Source organism: Equus quagga, chromosome 14, assembly GCF_021613505.1.
Source record: "Equus quagga isolate Etosha38 chromosome 14, UCLA_HA_Equagga_1.0, whole genome shotgun sequence".
In the NCBI taxonomy this organism is placed as follows: domain Eukaryota; kingdom Metazoa; phylum Chordata; class Mammalia; order Perissodactyla; family Equidae; genus Equus; species Equus quagga.
In genome coordinates, this window is record NC_060280.1 from 65,204,440 (window position 1) to 65,225,169 (window position 20,730).

General features: G+C 41.8%; 2 protein-coding genes across 4 annotated transcripts in view; one reads left to right on the forward strand and one right to left on the reverse strand.

The window, feature by feature from the left end:
• PCSK7 (proprotein convertase subtilisin/kexin type 7) overlaps positions 1 to 825 on the reverse strand; it is a 25,984-nt gene extending 25,159 nt beyond the window's left edge. Inside the window, exon 1 of one of the 2 annotated variants that reach the window (XM_046685730.1) lies at positions 705 to 825. The gene's annotated coding sequence lies outside the window, so the exon portion shown is untranslated. Of the gene's footprint in view, positions 1 to 541; positions 651 to 704 lie in introns of those variants that run through there. The other variant, XM_046685731.1, reaches the window with a different exon arrangement.
• A 515-nt stretch (positions 826 to 1,340) lies between these two features.
• RNF214 (ring finger protein 214) overlaps positions 1,341 to 20,730 on the forward strand; it is a 38,560-nt gene continuing 19,170 nt past the window's right edge. Inside the window, exons 1-6 of one of the 2 annotated variants that reach the window (XM_046685732.1) lie at positions 1,341 to 1,414; positions 2,964 to 3,079; positions 5,243 to 5,753; positions 6,453 to 6,512; positions 9,568 to 9,708; positions 12,603 to 12,742. In XM_046685732.1, the coding sequence (XP_046541688.1) occupies positions 2,967 to 3,079; positions 5,243 to 5,753; positions 6,453 to 6,512; positions 9,568 to 9,708; positions 12,603 to 12,742 (965 nt within the window). In that variant the 5' untranslated portion in view covers positions 1,341 to 1,414; positions 2,964 to 2,966. The remainder of the gene's footprint in view (positions 1,415 to 2,963; positions 3,080 to 5,242; positions 5,754 to 6,452; positions 6,513 to 9,567; positions 9,709 to 12,602; positions 12,743 to 20,730) is intronic. The other variant, XM_046685733.1, reaches the window with a different exon arrangement.

A 20,730-nucleotide genomic window follows, 5' to 3' on the forward strand; every position in this document is an offset into this window, starting at 1 on the left:
TTCTCTCTTTTCCTCTTAGGTTCCCGGGCATATTCCCTCTCAAATTCCTTCCTGCCCTGCAGCCTCCACTGTCACGAGATATTCGGATGTCTTTCCCAGTCTGCATAACTCATTAAGCAAAACAAAATCTTGTTAAATGGCCAGATAAAGACCCGTCTAGGCAGGCTCCTTCCAGCTCAGTAGATCTCACAGATTTCCCTAAAAGAAACCTGACCACCACTTCCTCCTTTCCCTCTGGCAGAGTAGTACTTTACCCCCCACCCCAGGCTTCTGGGAAAGAACCTTAAATACCCCCTGAAAGCAGATCTCAACCCAACCCAAGGGCTAAGCTATCTTTACAGATCTTAGGTGCCAAGGGAGAAGAGGAATCCTATGGGCAGACCAGAGTCTAGGATTCTGCTCCCAAGAGACTGTCCATCTCGCAGCCTCTACACTCTGCTCCTAGAACCCTGATGCGTCTACGGGTCAGCTTCATTGATTTCCTCCTCCCGGGCCTCGACTGTCCCGTGCATGTGCCCCCCCTCCTCAGAGGGACTCACACTATCCTGGAATCCAAGAGCCCGGTGCCCCGTCTCCCTTGGGCACCTCCACGCCAGGACCGAAAGCGCCCTCTGGGCAGCTCCCTCATCCTCAGACACCGGCTGCCCCCACTTCTGGGCCACTCGGACTTCCAATGCCCCGCCGCCACCGAGTTCCCAACTCACCCGCCCGGCCGCAGCTGCTGCCGCCGCCTCCCTGCGGAAACTCGCGGCTTCCCGGGAGCCCGAGGAGCCAGTGACAGTAGCATCACTTCCGCCCGGCGGCGCAGCCAATCAGCGGCGGGTCCCCCGGCCGGGCCGACGGGCGAGGAGCAGCCGGCGCTAGGGGGCCGGCTGCTCCAAGCATCCTCTGCCGGGACAGAAGCGTGCGGGTGTGGTGGGCTTTCCTCGTGGCGTCTCGGCGCCCCGAGTTCTCTGGGCATCTTCTAGAGGGGCCCTCTCCCCAGAGGGGACCGTCTTCTCCCTCATGGCGTCCTCTGGAGAGGGCATCTCGGTTGCGACCTTTAAAAACACCTCATTCCTCTTCTCCCTCTGACCGCCATGGCCCCGACTCTCCCTGTAATCTTCCTAGAGGGGCTCCTCCCTCCGCCAGGTCTCCTTCGTTCTGGCAGCGGCATCTCCCTTCTTCCCTGCGCCCGGGGAGAGACAACTTGGGTCTTAGGAGGGCTTCCGCCGCGGCCCGGTCCCTCGACGATGCCAGCTCTGGCCGCCAGAGGGCGCCGTCGGGGGCGGCCGGGGCCACCGCGGCCTCTCCTCTTCGGGCCGAGCCTCGCCCCCTCCGCTCGTGCCGCCGGAAGTGGGAGGTGTCGCGCGCGGGCCGGGCTCGACCCCTCCCCCAGGCTCGGCCTCCCCCTCCCCCCGCTCCGCCCGCTCAGGTGCGTCCCGTCCCTCCCCCCTTGCCTCCCGGGGGCGCGGCGCGGGAGGGTGTGCGGGGCGGCGCGGGCCGGGGCTGTGGCGCGCTGGGCCGGGGGCGCGGGCGCGGCGGGGGGCGTGGAGGGGGCTGTGCGCGCGGGAGCGAGGGTCCTGGCCTAGAATGGGCTGGGGGCTGGCACCGGGCCGGGGGCCCGAGAGGAAGGTGCGGAGGCCCTCTGGCTGGAGGAGGCGGCCCGCTCAGCTAGTCCCTTGTCGAAGGCGGCCGGGGCCACCGGCGCTGTTTCCCCCATTGTCCCCTTCGCGGCCGTCTCCCGTTCTCCCCCGAGGACCCGTCGCTCCCGGCGTCGCCGCGTCGCTGGTGGTCGCCGCCAGGCTGCGGCGCGGGGATTCCCTGGGCACCCTCGATTTCTTGCCCCACGCTGCAGCCTCCGGCTAAACGGACCGGCCCCCTGCCCCTGGGGCTCTCGGGCCTCAGAGCTGCCCGTCTGACCCATGCCCTGTGCTGTCAGGGACCGGCCACCGGGGAACCCCCGACCCGGGCTCTGTCGGGGCAGGATGTTTGCGCCTGAGGGAGCAGTCATGGCGGTTTAGAGCCCATTTTCTCCTCGGAGCGTTGTATCATGGGGGAAACTGAGGCACAGAGGCTCTCTGGCTTGTGACTGAAGTGTTGACACAGCCCAGTCTCCATCCCTGCCCCGTGCGCTCTTCAGGGTTCAGGAGTATACCTGTGATGCTGTTAAAATTAAAACGAGAATTTAAACCAACCCTATCTTACACCTTCCCCCGTGAAGTAGTCTCTTTTTCCCCTTTCTCTTCACCGTAGAGGGCCATGAGTTTGTCCTACAACATAAAGGATGACCTTTTGATCTAAGAAGGTCATCTGTGCCCATTCCCTTACTTGGCTTACCCTGTTTTTCAGCTTCTCGTTTTCATGCTAGTGTAACCAAGATTCTTAGACTCTTTGCCCGCCTTGTAGTAACTCAAGAGTCTGTACTTCCTCAGTCAGTGGTTATCAGACTTTTCCCATCTGTGGGGAACATACTGACAGTGAGCTATGTGGATTGCCCAATTTGTTTCTTCTCACACACACAAACACCTCCGAAAAACTTATTACATTAATGGAGATTCTTTTTAATGTAACAGCCATAAAATGATTTTAAAACAAGATATTATTGATAGTAGGCTAAAAAATGTATCCTTTATCCATGGTATTAGGTAAGGTAGGTGTGTGGACCATTTGGAATATTCTTACAGAAAAGAGTCCATTTTAAATGACTGCGTTTCTGCCAGAAGTGAAAATCAAAGCTTTACACAGACTCCTAGATGTTTATGTGAATATGGTGACTCCTGATTGATGTCCACTGGGACCTATTGCGGGCAGCGGCTCTTTTAATACCCTACTGCAGAATACTCTTAAGTATTTCCTCCTGGAGCCCAACTTGGTGTTTCTTTCCTGGAACAACGCTGTGGTATGGACATTCTCAGGGGGAAAGATACATTTGTTTTGAAATTTTGAAACTTGTAGCCTGTGATTTGTTTCTGAACACACAGAGCATGATGGCAGCGTCTGAGGTGGCTGGTGTGGTGGCCAATGCCCCCAATCCTCCAGAATCTTCTGCTAGTTTGTGTGCTTCCAAATCAGACGAAGGTCTCCCAGATGGTCTAAGGTAACGTGGATTCTTGACTGGGAAGATTTCATTTGGGTAAAGTAAAGGGCTTTCGAGATGGGCTTCTTGTGGGAGTACCTCTTTCCTCTTTTGTTGGTCTTTCCTCTTTTTGTTCTAGTGGCACTGCACTAGGTTAAGCTTTTTAAAGGTAGGGATTGTCTCATCTGTATTTGTGTTTCTGGTATGAAACAGCATCTGACACTCAGCAGGCATTCTAAATGTTTGTTGAATAAATAGATTAGAATACAGGGGATCAAACTCATCCAAAAATGCAAATATTTCCCCACCCTGTCCTACATGGACTGTATGTTCATTTAACTATATGTTTTTATGTGATACACACATATGTTTACAGAAGTCTTCTGTATTACATAGATACGTAGATATACATAGACACATAGACACATGTAAATATAAATACACACACATATATGGTTGTGTTTGTATTTATATGTCTGTATCTATCTTGTCTGGATAAATAGGTAGCTTTGTTAATATGGCTTACTGCCTCATCTATATATTTTGCCTTCCATCTAAACTCTGGAGGGCAGGAATTATTACCCAATCTTGCATCTTACAGTGCTTAACACATTGTTATGTACAATGTCCTAAATTGACTGTGTTTTCCACCTCAACTCTTTTCTAGAGTACCTAGGACCTAAAAATAGATAATACTTCACTAACAGCTTTATATATGCTAACGCATTTAATCCTCATAACAATCTCAGGAGGTAGGTGCTAATATTGTTATTCCCATTTACAGGTGAGGAAACTGAGACAAAGAGGTTAGTAACTTGCCAAGGTTACCAGGCTATGTTGGAGTCAGGGTGTGAACCCAGACTCGTCTGACTCCAGAGTACTTAATAAATAGATTTGTTCAAATGAAGAGAGGTTTGTTAGTGAGCGGGTAATGGGGAAGAATGTTAAGTAAGTTTACCCATAAACTTCATTTTACAAATAAAATCAGCCACATACTACCGCTACTGCTACTACTACTAGCAGCTAAGGTCGCCTGAGTGTTTGCTATGTGCTGGGCCCTATACTAAAGACTTCATATGCATTATCTCATGTAACCCTCACAATAATCCTATTAGATAGGTAAATGAAGTTAAGTAACTTGCCCAGAATCCAACAACTTCTAAATAGCTGTCAGGCTTCACACCCAGGTGCTGTATATGCCCACGTTTATAGTTAAATGTCCCCCCACCCTCCAGTTAACTCCCAGTAAGGAATTAGCTTAGAGTGTTTATAAAGATTTTCATATCACAAGATGCTGTCTCCATTGTTTTATTTGAACAGCTGATACTCTTGAGGAAAGAAAGGCACAGACCTGAAGCTTCAGACACTGCTAGTTTGGGTGCTTAGGGGCATCAATTGACAGAATCAGTTTTGAAAAAAAAAGGGGAAAGAAATTTAACACAGATTTAGTCATTAGTCTTGGGTGAAAGATTTACAGTTATAAATGTTGGATGTTATTGTCAATAGATTTTAAAGATTTCTTCAAAAAGCAATATGTTAAATGGCTGTGACAAACATTGAAACAACTATCCCAGGGTTATACTTGTGTATACTTGTCATCTGGGATAAAATTTCTACTGAGAGCTTCGATTTTGAATTCAAAGTTGTCTGTACTTCAGACAACTTGAAGTGAAGATGCTGTGCTCTGGAAAACTGGTGAAGAACCTAAAAAAGTGGTTCTGGTCAAAGATCTGTGTAATGAATTTGGATGCTTATTCTTATGAAACGTGAGAGTGGAATAAAAATATTTCTAAATATTTTCTTCATTCGAATATTATGTGTAACTAAATTCTTACATATAACTTAAATGAAATATTCTGACGAGCATTAGGCTGTTTCATCTGCATCCCTAAAAGTTCTTCAAATTGGCCTTTAAAATTTTGGGGGGTCTTCAGTGTGGTCGTTTTCTGTGTTGTCATTTACCGTAGACTGTCTCCAGAACCCAGGTTCTTAACTGCCGAGCTGTACTCCCTGCATGTGAGAGAAAAATAACTGGATAGAAACTAAGTTCCTTTCTGTTCTGATAATTTGGGGGGTTGTATAGTGTTGTTTTGTTCTTCTAGTGGTTATGGTAAAAGTATTATATATTTTATCCTCTTTAAGATTGGATTAAGAGAGAAACTTTTTATCTTATGTTTTCGATAGCCCCACAGACCCTGCACAGAAGCACAAGAACTCGCCTCTGTCGAGTGTAAGTAGCCAAACGATAACCAAGGAGAATAACAGAAATGTCCATTTGGAACACCCAGAGCAGAATCCTGGTTCATCAGCAGGTGACACTTCAGCAGCGCACCGGGCGGTTTTAGGAGAAAACTTGATAGCCACAGCCCTTGGTCTCTCTGGCGGTGGGTCTCAGTCTGATTTGAAGGACGTGGCCAACACAGCAGGAGAGGAGGGGGACACGTGCCTCCGGGAGAGCCTCCATCCCGTCACTCGGTCTCTTAAGGCAGGGTGCCATACAAAGCAGCCTGCCTCCGGGAATTGTTCTGAAGAGAAATCCCCACAAGCCTCCATCCTAAAGGAAGGGAGCAGGGACACAGGCTTGGATTTCCCACCTGTAGTGCCTCCAGCAAATGGGGTTGAAGGAGTCAGAGTGGATCAGGATGATGATCAGGATAGCTCTTCCCTGAAGCTTTCTCAGAACATTGCTGTACAGGTCAAGTATCAAGTTTCTACTACTAAATGGAATTTGGGCTTTTTATTTTTTTATTTTTTCGAGGGTAGGAGATGTTTCTTTATAGTTGGTGGAGTACTACTCTGTCTTGTTTTTTTTACTGGCAACTATCATACTGTTTTCATACAGTGCTATGCGATGACTCCATTCTGGTGTTCAATAAATAATACAGCCAGGAGCTAGTGTCTAATTGTGGTGACTAGGAACTTTATGACCTACATATAATCTCTTTCACCAAGTAGTCGATGAGTGTAGGTCATTAGCATTCATATTTCCCATCTTTGTCCTTGCAGGAGGAATCCTTGTTAATTCTCTGACCTACATCTTAAGAACTGCAGCATATCCTGCCTTCTACTAACTGCTGTGCTTTGTCATAGGAGGAAGGATGGGCAATAGGTTGTAGGGGGCAAAGTTCTTATCTCAGTCTTGAGAGTGTCCTTCAGTCAGTTTTTGGGTCTTGTTTAGATTATTTTGTGGGATAAATGCTTAATGCAGTATGGATGTCAGTGTCTGTCTGCTAGACCTACAGTGCTTGTCTTGCTATGAAACTGATAAGTGGAAAGAGCACAAAGTTAGCTTCTTAGTTACTTGCTGCAGATTTCTAGGTGGAAGTACTAGAGTAATTCTGCCTTTTAAAATATTTCTGAACAGTTCTGAATATAATTGTTTCTTTCTTTATAGACTGACTTTAAGACGGCTGATTCCGAGGTGAACACAGATCAAGATATTGAAAAGAATCTGGTAGGTATTTAAACCGTCATTGTTGATATATGAAACCATTAATGCGGAACATCTAGAGTCACATCATCTCAGTTGGAAAAGGTGCAGGAATGTCCTTTATAAAATTCCCCACAGACGGTCAGCTAACCTCTACTTGATTGCTTCCAGAGATGGGAAGCTTACTCCTCACAAAGCAGCCTAGTACATTTTTACAATAGCTCTTGTTGTTAGATCTTATTCTGAGGTGAGGACAGAACCTCTAGAACTTCTTGTTAGAGTTCTCTCTTGAGCCATGTAGAGTCAATCTGAATCCTCTTTTACTTGTTAGCCCTCCTTATATGTGAAGTTTTTTAATGCCTCTTCCTCTTACCGTTCAAGTCTGAACCTTTCCAGGTAGAATATCCGCAGATGTTTCTAACGTTCTTCTTTTCTTCACTGATTTGTTTCTCAGTCCTCTCATCATCCTGGTTACTTTTCCACCACGTTCACACGTAGACATGTTCCGTCTTATCAACGTTTCTTTTAAAACATGATCCTGAGGACTAAAGGTAGTAATCCAGATACAGTGTGATTACTTCACAATACGATGGGACTCTCGTTCTCTCTCATTCTGGACACTATGTCTTAAGCTCACGTTGGCTTATTTGGGCAGTCTCGTCACACTGTTGAGCTTTCAGTCAAACTCCATCAAGTCTTTTTCTCGTGTGTTGTTTAGTTGTATCTTCCCATTTTATTCCTAGGTAATTGGTTTTTAAAACTTAAAGAACTGCATTTATTTATTTTTGTCAAAATGGTCCCCTTGATCTGTTTCTGGCATCTTGCAGCAAAAACTTCTGTCTCTTAAGTGTATGGATATCTAAAAGTCTATTTTTCAAGAGAAGGGATAATCCTGGGAAGGGCAACCTGGGATCAGGAAGAGGTCTTTGGGGTAAAATGTGTTAACTGAGTGGAAAAAAGAGGAAAGGTGCTTGTAGCAACCATTATGATAAGAAAGTGGATATTTGATGCAAGTTGAAGAAATTGAGGGACAGATGGAGTACGTTAATCAGATGAGGCCAGTAAAAGTTTTAAATAGAGAGTAGCAACTCAGGAGTTATTTATAACAGGCAAGTAAAAAGATCCTAGAGATGAGAGACTTGATGGAGATGTGCTGGTTGGAAACCAGGCCTGGAGAGAACTTCCATGGAAAGGGGGAGGAGTCACCTTCCTTGAGCGCTTTCTCTAAGCACTTTACACAGAGTATTTATTTTGTCTCCACAGTTGTAAGGTGGGGTTTGGATGACTATACGGCAACTGAAGGGGCCAACTAAGAAGTTATAGATAAGCTTTAGTATCAGTCTGAAGCAGGGGTGGCAAGCCATTGGGCCAAAAGAGGCCCAGGATTGTGTTTTGTTTGGCTGTATTCTTTTGGGTCATGGTCTGGTTCACATTGCTTTTAAAAAAGCACTGGAACTAGGCAGGTATTAAGATTAGTGGCAATACAAGAAACTTGGTTCCTATTTTATTTGCTACCCTTTTCATGCATTTACAGTCATTGCCCACTGCCTGCATTTGAAATTGTGACTCCTCGTTCTCAGAACGAAATAGCCACTGATGAAACAAAGTACTAATGTGTAACAACCATTTGGCTAGTTGAGATGAGTGAATCTGATCAAGTAATTTACTGTATGCCTTTGAGTTATCCATTTGTATGTACTAACAGTATGTACCTTGAGACTTCTTTCTATGAGACTAGTGTTTTTTCCTCTATTCCTGTTTCTAAAGATGCATCGTGGATAGAGAACGTACCATAAAAAAGTAAAGGGAGGGAGCTGCAGTCAAAAAAGAAAAGAATCCTCTAATCTACTAGTTTCATTTGTTGGTTCTTAACCTTTCTTTAACTTTTCTTGGGTTAAGGTCCTCTTTCAGAATCTTTTGAAAACTTTGAATTCTCATCTTAGAAAAACTTATACACATACACACCAATTTCAGATTGTTTGAAGACCCCGGAGGCCCATCCATATACCCCTTGTTCCGAGTCCTTTAGAGATGTGGTGCTGGGGAGTCATCTGTTTGGAGAGCCTTGGTGATATTTCAGCCTAGGGACTAAGGACTAGCTTGTCCCAAAGCTGAAGTCCCATCTCGAGAGTTTATTTTTTATCATAATGTAATAAGTTTTCCCCCATTCACTTCTAAAATCTTCTTTTCTTTGGAAATAATTATCTTTTAATGAACAAATTCAGTTTAATGCTCTGTTTAAATTTCACATGGGCTACCGTATACCAAATATATTTTCAACTGACTCTCTTTAAATCTTAGTGTCCCTGATTTACTGATGGGGGGAGGCAGGACTGAACTGTGGTCCTCAGAACCCTTCCTTCAACTCCCTGCTATATATGAGAGCTTGCTGATTTGCCCAATCTGAATGCCAGGTTCCCTAGACCTCTTTAGTGATCTGTCAGTTTTCAGTGCTAATGCATTAAGGAATCCTTTTTCTGGATGCATTTTAAGTAAGTGATCGGTTTATTTTTGCTCATTCTTTTTTTCTCTTTCTTAATAGATAATAAAATGCTTCCTTCCTCTTATTCCCTAGAGCAGGGATTGGCAAACTTTTTCTGTAGAGGGTCAGATAGTAAAAACCTTAGGCTTTGTGGGCTACATGGGGTTCTGTTGTAACCATTTCACTCTGCCATTGTAGTGTGAAAGTAGCCTGTAAGCCATTGGGTATGGCTGTGTTCCTATAAAACTTTTATTTATAAAGACAGGCCATAGGGTGCCAGTCCTCTCCTTAGATCAGTGTTATACAGTAGAATTTCCCTTAGTGATGGAAATGTTCTATATCTGTACTGTCCAAAAATGGTACTCACTAGTGACATGTGGCCACTAAGCTCTTGGAATGTGGCTAGGTGAGGGAGGAGCCAGATTTTTTAATTTTCTTATTTTAATTAACTTGAATTTACATAGCCACATATGGCTATTAGCTATAGTATTGGGCATGCAGCCGTAGAACTCTGCACAATGCCTTGAACAGGCACACAGTGAAAGTTTCTTGCAATTAAATTGGGGAATTAAACTTTTCTTTTTTTGTTACCAATAGGATAAAATGATGACAGAGAGAACCCTGTTGAAGGAGCGTTACCAGGAGGTCCTGGACAAGCAGAGGCAGGTGGAGAATCAGCTCCAGGTGCAATTAAAGCAACTTCAGCAAAGGAGAGAAGAAGAAATGAAGAATCACCAGGTATTCTGCCTGTATTAAAATTGTCAATAAGTAAAGCTATAGCCCCTCGTCAGACTTTACTTTTGTTTCTGAGTTAATAGAAAAGCATTTAACTTTTTAATGGTTATCATAGAATTTTAAGGATAAGAAGAACTTTGAGGGTATCTTGTCCAAACTCTTACTGTTACTTTAGTTCACAGAGAAAAGGATTAATTACTTAATATATTTTGTTGACATAATTGTCAACTTGGAAAATCATTTAATTAGATTCCTGTCTTACGTTATATTAAAAAGTACAATTCTAAGTAGGTTAAAAGTCTATATATCAATACTGGAAAAAAATTTTAAATTAGAAGAAAATTTAGGAGAATATTTATAAAACCTCAAGTTGCAAGAGGTCATGGTAACCCAGGTAAAAAACCCAGAAGCCATAAAAAAGTTAATCAATTTAATTACATATAATTAAAATTTGTTGGTATGGCAAGTGATACAAAAAACAGTCAAAAGATCAATGTTAGACTGAGAGAAAATATTTATAGCGCATCTGACGAAGGGTTTGATATCCCTGACATTCTGAGATTCCTACAAATTCACGGTAGAAGTCAAACAATCTAGAGATAAACCAGAAAAGCTTATGGTATTAGTTTCCTATTACTGCTCTGACAAATTACCATGGATTTAGTGGATTAAAATGGCACAGATTTATTCTCTTACAGTTCTGTGGGTCAGAAGTCCACCATGCTCCATTCCTTTCTGGGGGCTCTAGGGCAGAATACGTTTTTTTGCATTTCCAGCTTCTAGAGGCTGCTTGCATTTCTTGACTTGTGACCCCCATGTCCATCTTCAAAGTCAGCAACATTGCATCTCTGAGCATTCTCTAGCCTGATCATGTCTTCCTCTGATCACAACTGGGAAAGCTTCTCCACTCTTTTTTTTTTTTTTTTTAAGATTTTATTTTTTCCTTTTTCTCCCCAAAGCCCCCCGGTACATAGTTGTATCTTCTTCGTTGTGGGTCCTTCTAGTTGTGGCATGTGGGATGCTGCTTCAGCGTGGTCTGATGAGCAGTGCCATGTCCGTGCCCAGGATTCGAACTAACGAAACACTGGGCCGCCTGCAGCGAAGCGCGTGAACTTAACCACTTGGCCACGGGGCCAGCCCCAGCTTCTCCACTCTTAAGGACCCATGTTGTGATTAGATCGGGCCCACCTAGATAATCCAGGATTATCTCCCATCTCAAGATCCATACTGAAATTATACCCGCAAAGTCCCTTTTGCTATGGAAGGTAACATATTCATAGGTTCCAAGGATTAGAACATGGACATTTTTGTGAGGAGAAGGCTATTGTTTTGCCTACAACAATTATAAGCAGTAATTCAAAGAAGAGGAAAAGAAAATGGGTAATAAATATATGAAAACAACCTCAGCCTCACTAGTGTTCATTCATTCGTTCAGCAAATATTTTTGAGTTCCTAATCTAGGCTCTGAAGATTTAGAGGTGAATGAAATGTAGTCTCTGCCTTCATTGAATGCTTATTCTAGTCGGAGGGGACAGGCAGTAAAAACAGTAAAGAATGGGAGATAGAGAAATGCTCATTAAAATTCTTAGATACCATTCCTCCCTCTCCCCAAGAGATTGGCAGAAATGAAATAAGTTGTCAAGGGTGAAGAAAAATGAACTCTCTTCAGACATTGGTAGGAGTGCAAATTGTTATGACCTTTTTGGAAAAGCTATTAGGAATGGTCAGTTAAAATTTAAAATGTACATTTACAGCCATGCACCGCATAATGACATTTGGGTCAATGATGGACCGCATATACAATGGTGGTCCCATAAGATTAGGACCATAGAGCCTAGGTGTGTAGTAGGCTATGCGATCTGGGTTTGTGTAAGTACAGTCTATGATGTTTGCACAATGGTGAAATCGCCTAATAATGCATTTCTCAGAACATATCCCCATCGTTAAGCAATACGTGACTATACCTTGACCTAGCAGTCTCATTAGGAGTCTATTCTACGGAAATAAAAGTTTTTGCATGAAAGTGTAGACATGTAGAGTGTTTATTGCAATATTGTTTGTAGTTACAAAAAAACTGGAATCAATCTGAGGGACTTTTAACAGAGAATGGTTGCATAAGTTGGAAATATATATATATTATGTGATGTTATGCAGCTGTTTTTGAGTTTGATCTATATTTATTGACAGTATGTTCATATCAAGTGAAAAAAGCAAGATGCAGAATAATGTATATAAAATGACCTCATTATAAAACAAAAAAGCAAAGAAATACATACGTAAATATATGTGTATTTCTGTGAGAGTGGAGAAAGATGTGAAAGCATAGTACAAAACAGTTAACGCATTGCTTACTTTATGGGTGGAATTGGTGTGAATTAGGGGATGACTTGACTTTGTCACTTTTTTATTGTTTGACTTCTTATTCCAAATACATATACTTTTTTTAAATAATGAAAAAAAGAAAAAAAATAACCTTACACATCATAAAGTAGAACCTAACAAAACAAAACAAGACCAGATTTGTTGGGAGTAACAAACTCCCACCCTGTGCAAGAATGCTTTTCTCAGCATTCTTGACAGGTGTTCGTTCAGCCTTTATTTGAACAGCATTAATGGAGAGCTTATTGCTTCACAAGGCAGTAAATTCCATTTTTGAACAGCTGTGATTATTAGAAGTTCTTTCTCCTGTTGAATTGAAGTCTGCTTCATTGTAACCTTTCTCCCTTACATCTAAATACTGGCTTTTGGAATTACTGGTCCGTCAGATACTTTCAATTCAATTTGAATTCACTAAGGTCAATGTGTTAATTTGTGATAGTTGAAAATAACCTTCAGACCAAAAGAACTAATTTATTTCCTTCTTTATTTATGTGTGACTGTAATTGTGTGGGACTCAGGAGATATTAAAGGCTATCCAGGATGTAACAATAAAACGAGAAGAAACAAAGAAGAAGATAGAGAAAGAAAAGAAGGAGTTTTTGCAGAAGGAGCAGGATCTGAAAGCTGAAATTGAGAAGCTTTGTGAGAAGGGCAGAAGGTAAATGATGCTGTTAAGAATAAAAACCCTGTGTGTATGTGTATGTTTGTGCATAAGGGGCAGGTCCTGTTTGTGTTTCTAGTTTCTTTTCTTTAGGTCTAATTTTTATTTGAAAAACAAGCACACAAATAAAAATCCTCCAGTGACTAGCATTTTCAGCACCCTGTATTACATTTAATTAAAAGAGTTTCAGAGATTCATTAATACCTTGAAATAATAGCAGCTAATTGTTAGGTCTCAAGTAGGATTAAGATTTTGATCTACCACCTATTTCACTTGCTTTATCTGATGTTTTACAAATTCAGGCTATAGAATACTTTAATTATATTTATTTTATTCAGCACCAAAGCAAATTTCAAGCAGTAACATTGTAAGCTGTTTGGAAAGAATAATTTAGTGGATCTCTGTCCTCTTCTGGGTACTGCAGCAAGACCAAGGTGGGCATAGAATTTGGTTACATTTTCAAGTTTCCAGATTTCTTAGTATGATCTGTTTGGAAATTAGAATAGCTGTGAATACTTTGATGATATTATTTAGGTTCTCCTAAAATGCGTTTTTATTTATCAAGACAGTCTTGGCTTGCTTTTGTGTTAGAGAGTTAAGTGAAAAGTAGCAAGCTCATTTGCTGAATTATTCTTCAAGTATGAAAGATGATAACTGTGAAAGGTCAACATGAGAAAGAATGGTTGGGAAAGGGCCTAAAGACCAGTCAATTGTTCTGCTGAGAGTCTCGTGATAATGGTCAGAAGATGAGTCAGTTATCCACGATGATCCATATGCCAGTAGTTACAAAGAGTGTTGTAGGAGCAGAACACTGTACTAGGTATTGTTAGCAATCAAAACAGCAACACTACTGCCCAACAACATGGCCTCTGCTATCATCTTCACAGTCTGTGTGGGGAAGAGGAAGCATATACATGTACATGTAAGCACCTTAGCAGCAGATATCTTAAAGAGCAGAAGTTGGGAAGGTGAGTCTGTGATATTATTGTAGCACCATGAAAGATTTCCTTTTGATGTGTGCTCCTTACACTCTGTACGTATCTCTGTCTTCTTTACCAGCTGATTGGATAGCTACGAATGGTGACTGATACTAACCGTTTGCTTCTTATATTCTTGAAGATCCAGTTGGGTTTTTTAAGTGTATATCATAAGTGTTAGGATGATGCTTTTTGTCATTCTTTCTGTTAAATGTGGGGTTCTGTTAAATTTTTCAAGAAGTGAGGGGAAGAAGTCTCTGTATCTTTGTTCTAGCAGTGGTATAGGTTTTGTTTAGCATTCCATTAGTCATAGGAACTGTGGACACACAGATTTTGGTCATTGTATGTTAGTATACTTGGGCTGTTATAACAGACTACCACAGACTGGGCAGCTTAAACAACAGAAATTTATTTTCTCACAGTTCTCGAGGCTGGAAGTCCAAGATCAAGATGAAGGCAGGGTTGGTTTCTGGTGAGCTCTCTCTTCCTGGCTTGCAAACGTGATTGCCTTCTTGCTGTCTCACGTGGCCTTTCCTCTGTGCCCACATTCCTGGTGACTCTTCTCTTCCTATAAGGACACCAGTCCTGTTGGATTAGAACCCCATCCTTATGACCTCATTTAACTTTAATGACCTCCTTAAGGGCTCTATCTCCAAAATACAGTCACAGTGGGGGTTAAGATTTCAACATAGGTTTTGTGGGGACACAGTTCAGTCCATAACAGTCATAGTTCTCCTTCAAAGCTCGCTCTTTCATTCATTCAGCCAACATGTATTGAGTATCTACAATGAGCCAGACAATATAGGCCTGGAGGATAGAAATTCTTCAAGGAGCTTGTTGTTTAATAGGGAAGATAGGTAAATAAACAGAAAATTACAAAATAGCATAATGATACCATGATAGTCGGTGGTATGGAAACATATAGAAGAGGCATGTAACCCAGACTGGGTAGGGGGAGTCAGAGAGGGCTTCCAGAGGAAGTGATTCCAGAATTGAGTCCTAAAAGATAAGGAGAGACATGACCACCAAGCACAGTGCATGGTCCTTGGTTTGATCCTGGGTTAAACAAACTATAAAGGACATTGGAATAATTGGGAAAATTTGAATATGGAGTACATATTAGGTAATATTGTATCAATGTTAAATATTTTGCATGTGATTATGGTATCGTGTGATTATGTAGAAGGTTGTTCTTGTTCTTAAGAGATACTTGCTGAAGGTTTAGGGGTTAAGTGTCATGTGTGTACCTTTCAGACGGTTCAGAGAGGTAAATGTGACAAAAAGGTGTAATAGCTGGTGGATCTAGATGAAGACATGTGTTCATTGTACATTCTGTTAGTTTTTCTGTTGGTTTGAAACTTTCAAAGAAAAAGTTGCAGGAGTCAGGATAGGTATAGGGAGGAATTAGCCAGGCAAAGAATAGGGAGAAAGCTATTGCAGGCAGGGGACCTATAGAGGAGAGAGAATAGCAACTGAGATGTGAGGTGGAGAGGAATGAGGCTAGTGAAGTAGTCAGAAGCCAGATCACAAAAAGCTCATATGCTGCGTTACGGAGTTTGGGTTTATTCCTTGATAGTGAGAGATACTGAAGGATTTTAGGTGGGGGGAGTATCAAAGGATGAGATTTGCATTTTAGATAGATGACTTTGGCAGTTGGAAAATGGGTTGGAGTAGTGTAGAGATCCAGTTAGGAGACTCACCTGTCAGAGCCTGTGTTAGAATAACAGGGGCCAAAACTACAGTGGCATCCGTGGGGAGAAGTGACCGTGTTTATAAGATCTTGGGGGCAGCATTGGTAGGTGGGCAGGGCCGAGTTAGAGTAACTTCCATATTTCTGGCTTGGGAAATAATGGGGTTCTTTTATAAGATGTCTTATCTGTTTTACTCATCTTACAAGTTTCAACTTAAATTCTGCCTCCTTTGTGAAATCTTCTTTAGCCGTTTCTTCCTGAACTAATTTCTCTCTCAGAATACCTGTATGGTATTCTGCCCATTTTGCACTTATTTTTATATTATACTCTACATTTTTTTCCACCTGTGTATGTCTTGGCTGGCCATTTATATTGTAAGCCTCTTAAGGAAAAGACTAGACTCTCTCTCTCTGTATATGTATTTAAAAAAATGTTTCTGTTCTTTTGTGTTCTTTTATAAGACTTAGTTCAGTGCTATGTATCTGGTAATTATTTGACAAGTATTTGTTGAATCACTGGATAGGAAATGAAGAGAATTTCACACTGATATTATATGAAGATGAACTTAATTAATAGAAATCTGCTAAGTGCTTTGTACAGTCCTCCCTCGGGATCTGGAGAATTGGTTCTAGTACCCTCGTGGATACCGAAATCCACAGATGCTCAAGTTCCTTAGATAAAATGGCATAGTATTTGTATATGTATAACCTAGGCACATCCTCTTCTATACTTTAAATCATCTCTAGATTACTTATAATGCCTAAAACAATGTAAATGCTATGTAAATAGTTGCTAACACTGTATTGTTTAGGGAATATTGACAAGACAAAACGTCTGTACGCATTCAGTACAGACACAGCCTCATAGGCCTTTTGGTCTGTGGGGTTGGTTGAATCCACAGAAGCGGAACCGTGGATGTGGAGGCCTGACTGTACTATTTGGATGTAATCACTATGTACTTTAATGTAATTATAATTTTTAAAGAAGACACCTTGATTTGCTGCCAAAAAAGACCAAATATTCAGTTTAGTCGTGTATTTGATTGTTTTTCTCCTGGACACTTGGCTGCTTTGCCATGGATGTTGTCTTGCTTCTGTGAGAATACTTTCTAGTTCCCAGCTTGCATCCTTCAAGGTTATTGCTGGCATTAGAAAGATGAGGCTTACATGCTAGTTCTCTTGTAGGGCAGGACTTCTTTTTAATCCGCCTGCCTTTAATAGTGACTCATTGAGAAGGGAAGCAAGTGAGGCTCTTCCTGGATAAAAGCTGGTGAGCTTGTGCTTTAAAGGACGTCATCAGTTGATTCTTAGAAGTAGCTTGGGACAAGTAGCAGGAAAGCTGCAATATCAAGCAAGGTTCTTCTTTTTTTAAAATGCTCTGAGCTTGCCTGATGGACTCATGTGATAGACTGATGGGTAAGTGGCAGATCAAGGGAGTTATTGTTGGAAGCATTCCTTTGGGTGTGATATGAGTGTATGCTAAATTGAAAACGACAGGGTGCGTGAGGATTCTTTTTGGAACTTTCTCACCAAATGCTAGTTTATCTAACTGGTGCTTTGAAGACCTAACAGCTGTCTGGCAATCAATAAATCTAGGGAGAGCAGAGCAGTGAGCCAGGCTGTTGCAACATCCCGTATTTTGACCATAACTTTCAGTCCTTCCACCTTTCTGTCTCATTCCCAGTAAATGTACGCTTTGACCACATCAGGTTCTCTTTCTTGTTGATTGGCCTCATTCCATTTTCCACCTGTATTTCAGCTCCCTGGAAGCATTTCTTTCCTTAGCCAGCCTATACTCATGGTCCGTTCCTTGAGTTACTCCCTCACCATTACCATCAGTTCTCTTTCATTCTTCCGTAGTACACCAGTCCTTGCTCAAGTCAGCCACCTGACCTCTCTCTTCTTCTTATGTCTGGGCTGCTGAGTGCTTCTGGAGAAAATCTACAACTGTGTCTTGGGGCCAGAGTAAATTTATGACTTCCAACACCACCTGGGTTCTCAGGGCTTCCTCTTCCTCTGAGGACTGTCCCAAACTTTTACTTCTCTTTCTAAACTTTCTGTCTCCATCATTTCTCTCCTTAGTCTTAGCAGATGATCTTCTCTCTTCTTTCGCTGAAAAAATAGAGGCCATCAAGTAAAACTTCCTTCAGTTTCCTAACCATCAGCAGATGCATCTGTCCTTTCTTCCTGTCCTTGTGTCTCCTGGGTGTGAATCTCAGTCCCTCCTTGCCTCTGCCACTTCTTCATAAGTGGTACTACTCTCTCCTCCAGTGCCTAAGCTGAATAACTGGGAGTCATTCTAAATTCCTCTCTCTCAGCCCCACCCACTCCACCACATCTACTTTTACCAAGTTCTGTAGATTCTTAATATTAATTATCCCTTTCTCTCCACTCACTCTACCAGTGTCTTAGTTCAGGTTCTCATCAGTTCCCCTAGATTTCTGAGGTAGGCTACTAAACTTTCTTTGCCTCCAGTCTGCCTCCCTTCTCATTTGTCTAGCACACTGCTACCATAGAAATCTTTCTCAGCTGCAAATCTGATGGTGTCATTTCTCTGCTTAAAATCCTTCATAGTTCTATATAGTTTTTAGGGTAAAGTTTAAACTCTTTAGGTTAGTATAAGGGGTCCTCAATTATCTAGTCCCTGTTTATGTCCCTAGCTGTATCTTTTGCCACTCCCCGCAAACTACCATGCTGGTTTATAGCTAACTACTGCACGCAGTCTCCTGAACTGACACAAACCTCAGCCTCTATCATCTTGCTCTGGAAAGCCTCCCCAGATGCTGCCCTTCTCCCCTTCACACAACCTGACCATTTAGTTTAGACGACCCTCATCCAAACTCACCTAGCATGGTGTGTATACCTGTGTTGTAACTTTTACCTCTGTTGGTCTTTTTTTTATTTGACTGCTTCCCTCATTATATAGTTAGCTTCTTGAGGGCAAGTATTTCAATTATTGCTATGTAAAAAAAAAAAAATGTTAAACTTAGTGTCTTAAAACAATGATTTACTGTTGTTCACAGTTCTTTGCGTCTCAGATGGACAGCTCTGCTGGTCTCCTTTGGGGGCATTCCTGCAGTCAGATGGCGGCTGGGGCTGGAACATCCAAGATGGCTTCATTCGTATTTCTGGCACCTTGGCAGGGACACCTGGAAGGCTGGGCCCAGCTGGGACCCTGGATGTCTAGGCCTGTCTTGCTCTCTCTCTCCATGTTGTCTCAGGGCTGTTTCCTCTCCAGGTGGTCTTTTCAGCAGAGGAGCCAGATTTCTTACTTGATGGCCCAGAGCTCCTAAGAGCACAAAAGTGTGTTTCCAGGCTTTCTTAATGCTTAGACTTGGAACTGGCACAGTGCTACTTCTGTGGCGTTCTTTTGGTTAAAATGAGTCACAGGGCCAGCACAGGTTTAGTGTTGGAGGCCACTATGAAGAACGTGAACCCCAGGAGGCTTGGTTCATTGAGTCGGGGGCGGGGTTCCATCTTTGGAGATTTGCGGCCACAGCAAGTAACACATCTTATTTAACTTTTTCTGCTCAGCATGTAATAGTATCTTTTAGATATGGGAAATCATAGAAGTTATATTAATAGGAGATGCATAATTAGAGATGTTTTAGAAATATGTAGGATGAATTATGAGGCAGACAGAGGCTAGGACATCACCAGTAAGCTCTTACAATAAAAGTTTTTCTTTGGGAAAAAATATAGAATAGGGCTCAGTTGTGAACCCTGAGGTACAGCTACAGTTTGTAAAGAGGAAGAGAAGGCTAAAAGAACAATCTGAAAAAGAAAGGGAAACAGTTTAGAAAGTAGTATAGGGTTTCAAAAGGGAGAAAATAGTTAACAGTGTCAGAAACTGCAGAGGAGTAAATGAGAACCAGGTCTGAATAAAGTCCACTGGTAATTAGTGAGTGTAACGAACAGGGATTTTTAGGCAGGGGAATTAAATTATTGGATTTATTTTTCCCCCAATATTTTATTATGAAAGTTTTCAAAATTCAGAGAAGCTGCACGTATTGCACATTAGTCCTCAGTTAACACTCACCATCTAGATTCAGCAAATAACATTCTGCTAAATTTGTTTTAGCAGTATCTTCCCATCTATCCATCCTTCCACTCGTCAATCCATCTTATTTTTTTCATACTAGAGTAAGTTGTCATTACTAACTTCACCTCTAAATTCACAAACATGTATATCATTAATTAGACTTTAATATTTGTATTTCCTTTTTTGTGGTAATAAAATGTATATGCAGTTAAATACAAAAAAAAAAAAGTGTAACATTCAGTGAGTTTCAACAATGTATATACCTCTGTAATTTGAACCCCATCAAGATATAGAGAATACTGCCATTAAACCAGATAGTCCCTCGTGCACCTTCCCAGTCAGTCCTTGTCTTCACACTCCCAAAGGCAACCACTGTTCTGATTTTTACACCAAAGACTAATTTTGCACCTTCTAGAATGTCGCATGAATGAAATTGTACAACATATACTCTTTTCTGTAAGACTTCTTTCATTCAGCATAATGCTTTGAATAGTCAGTCATGTTGTCTCTTTTTATCGTCAAGTAGTATCCCTTTTGTTGATATACCACCGTTTGTTTATCCATTCTCCTGTTGATAGGCATGTAGTGGTTTCCAGATTTTGACTATTAGGAATAAAGCTGCTATGAATATTCCAATGCAAGTCTTTGTGTGAACATATACTATTTCTCTTGGGTAAATTCCTAGGAGTAGAGTTGCTGGGTTGTAGGGTAGGTATGTGTTTAGTTTTATAAGGAATGGTCAAGCATGTTTCCAAAGTGAACATACCATTTTACACTCTGCCAACAATGTATGAGAGTTCTGGTTGCTTTGTATCCCTGCCATTCAAGTGTTGTACAGTGGTATTTCATTGTGGTTTTAATTTGCCTTTCCCTGATGACTAATGATGTTGATCACTTTTTCCGTGTGCCAATTGACCATTCATATATCTGTTTTTGTGAAGTGTCCAGTCAAATTTTTGGCCTCCCTCCTTCTTTGGGGATTGAGTTTTGGCTTTTTAATATTGTGTAGTAGAAGATTTTTTACGTATTCCAAATATAAGTTGTCAGTTATATGTTCTGTGAAAATTTTGTCCCACTCTCTGACTTAGCTATTGATTTGTTAATTGCATCTTTTTTTTTTTTTAAAGATTTTATTTTTCCTTTTTCTCCCCAAAGCCCCCTGGTACATAGTTGTATATTTTAGTTGTCGGTCCTTCTAGTTGTGACATATAGGACGCTGCCTCAACATGGCCTGATGAGCGGTGCCATGTCTGCGCCCAGGATCCAAACCGGTGAA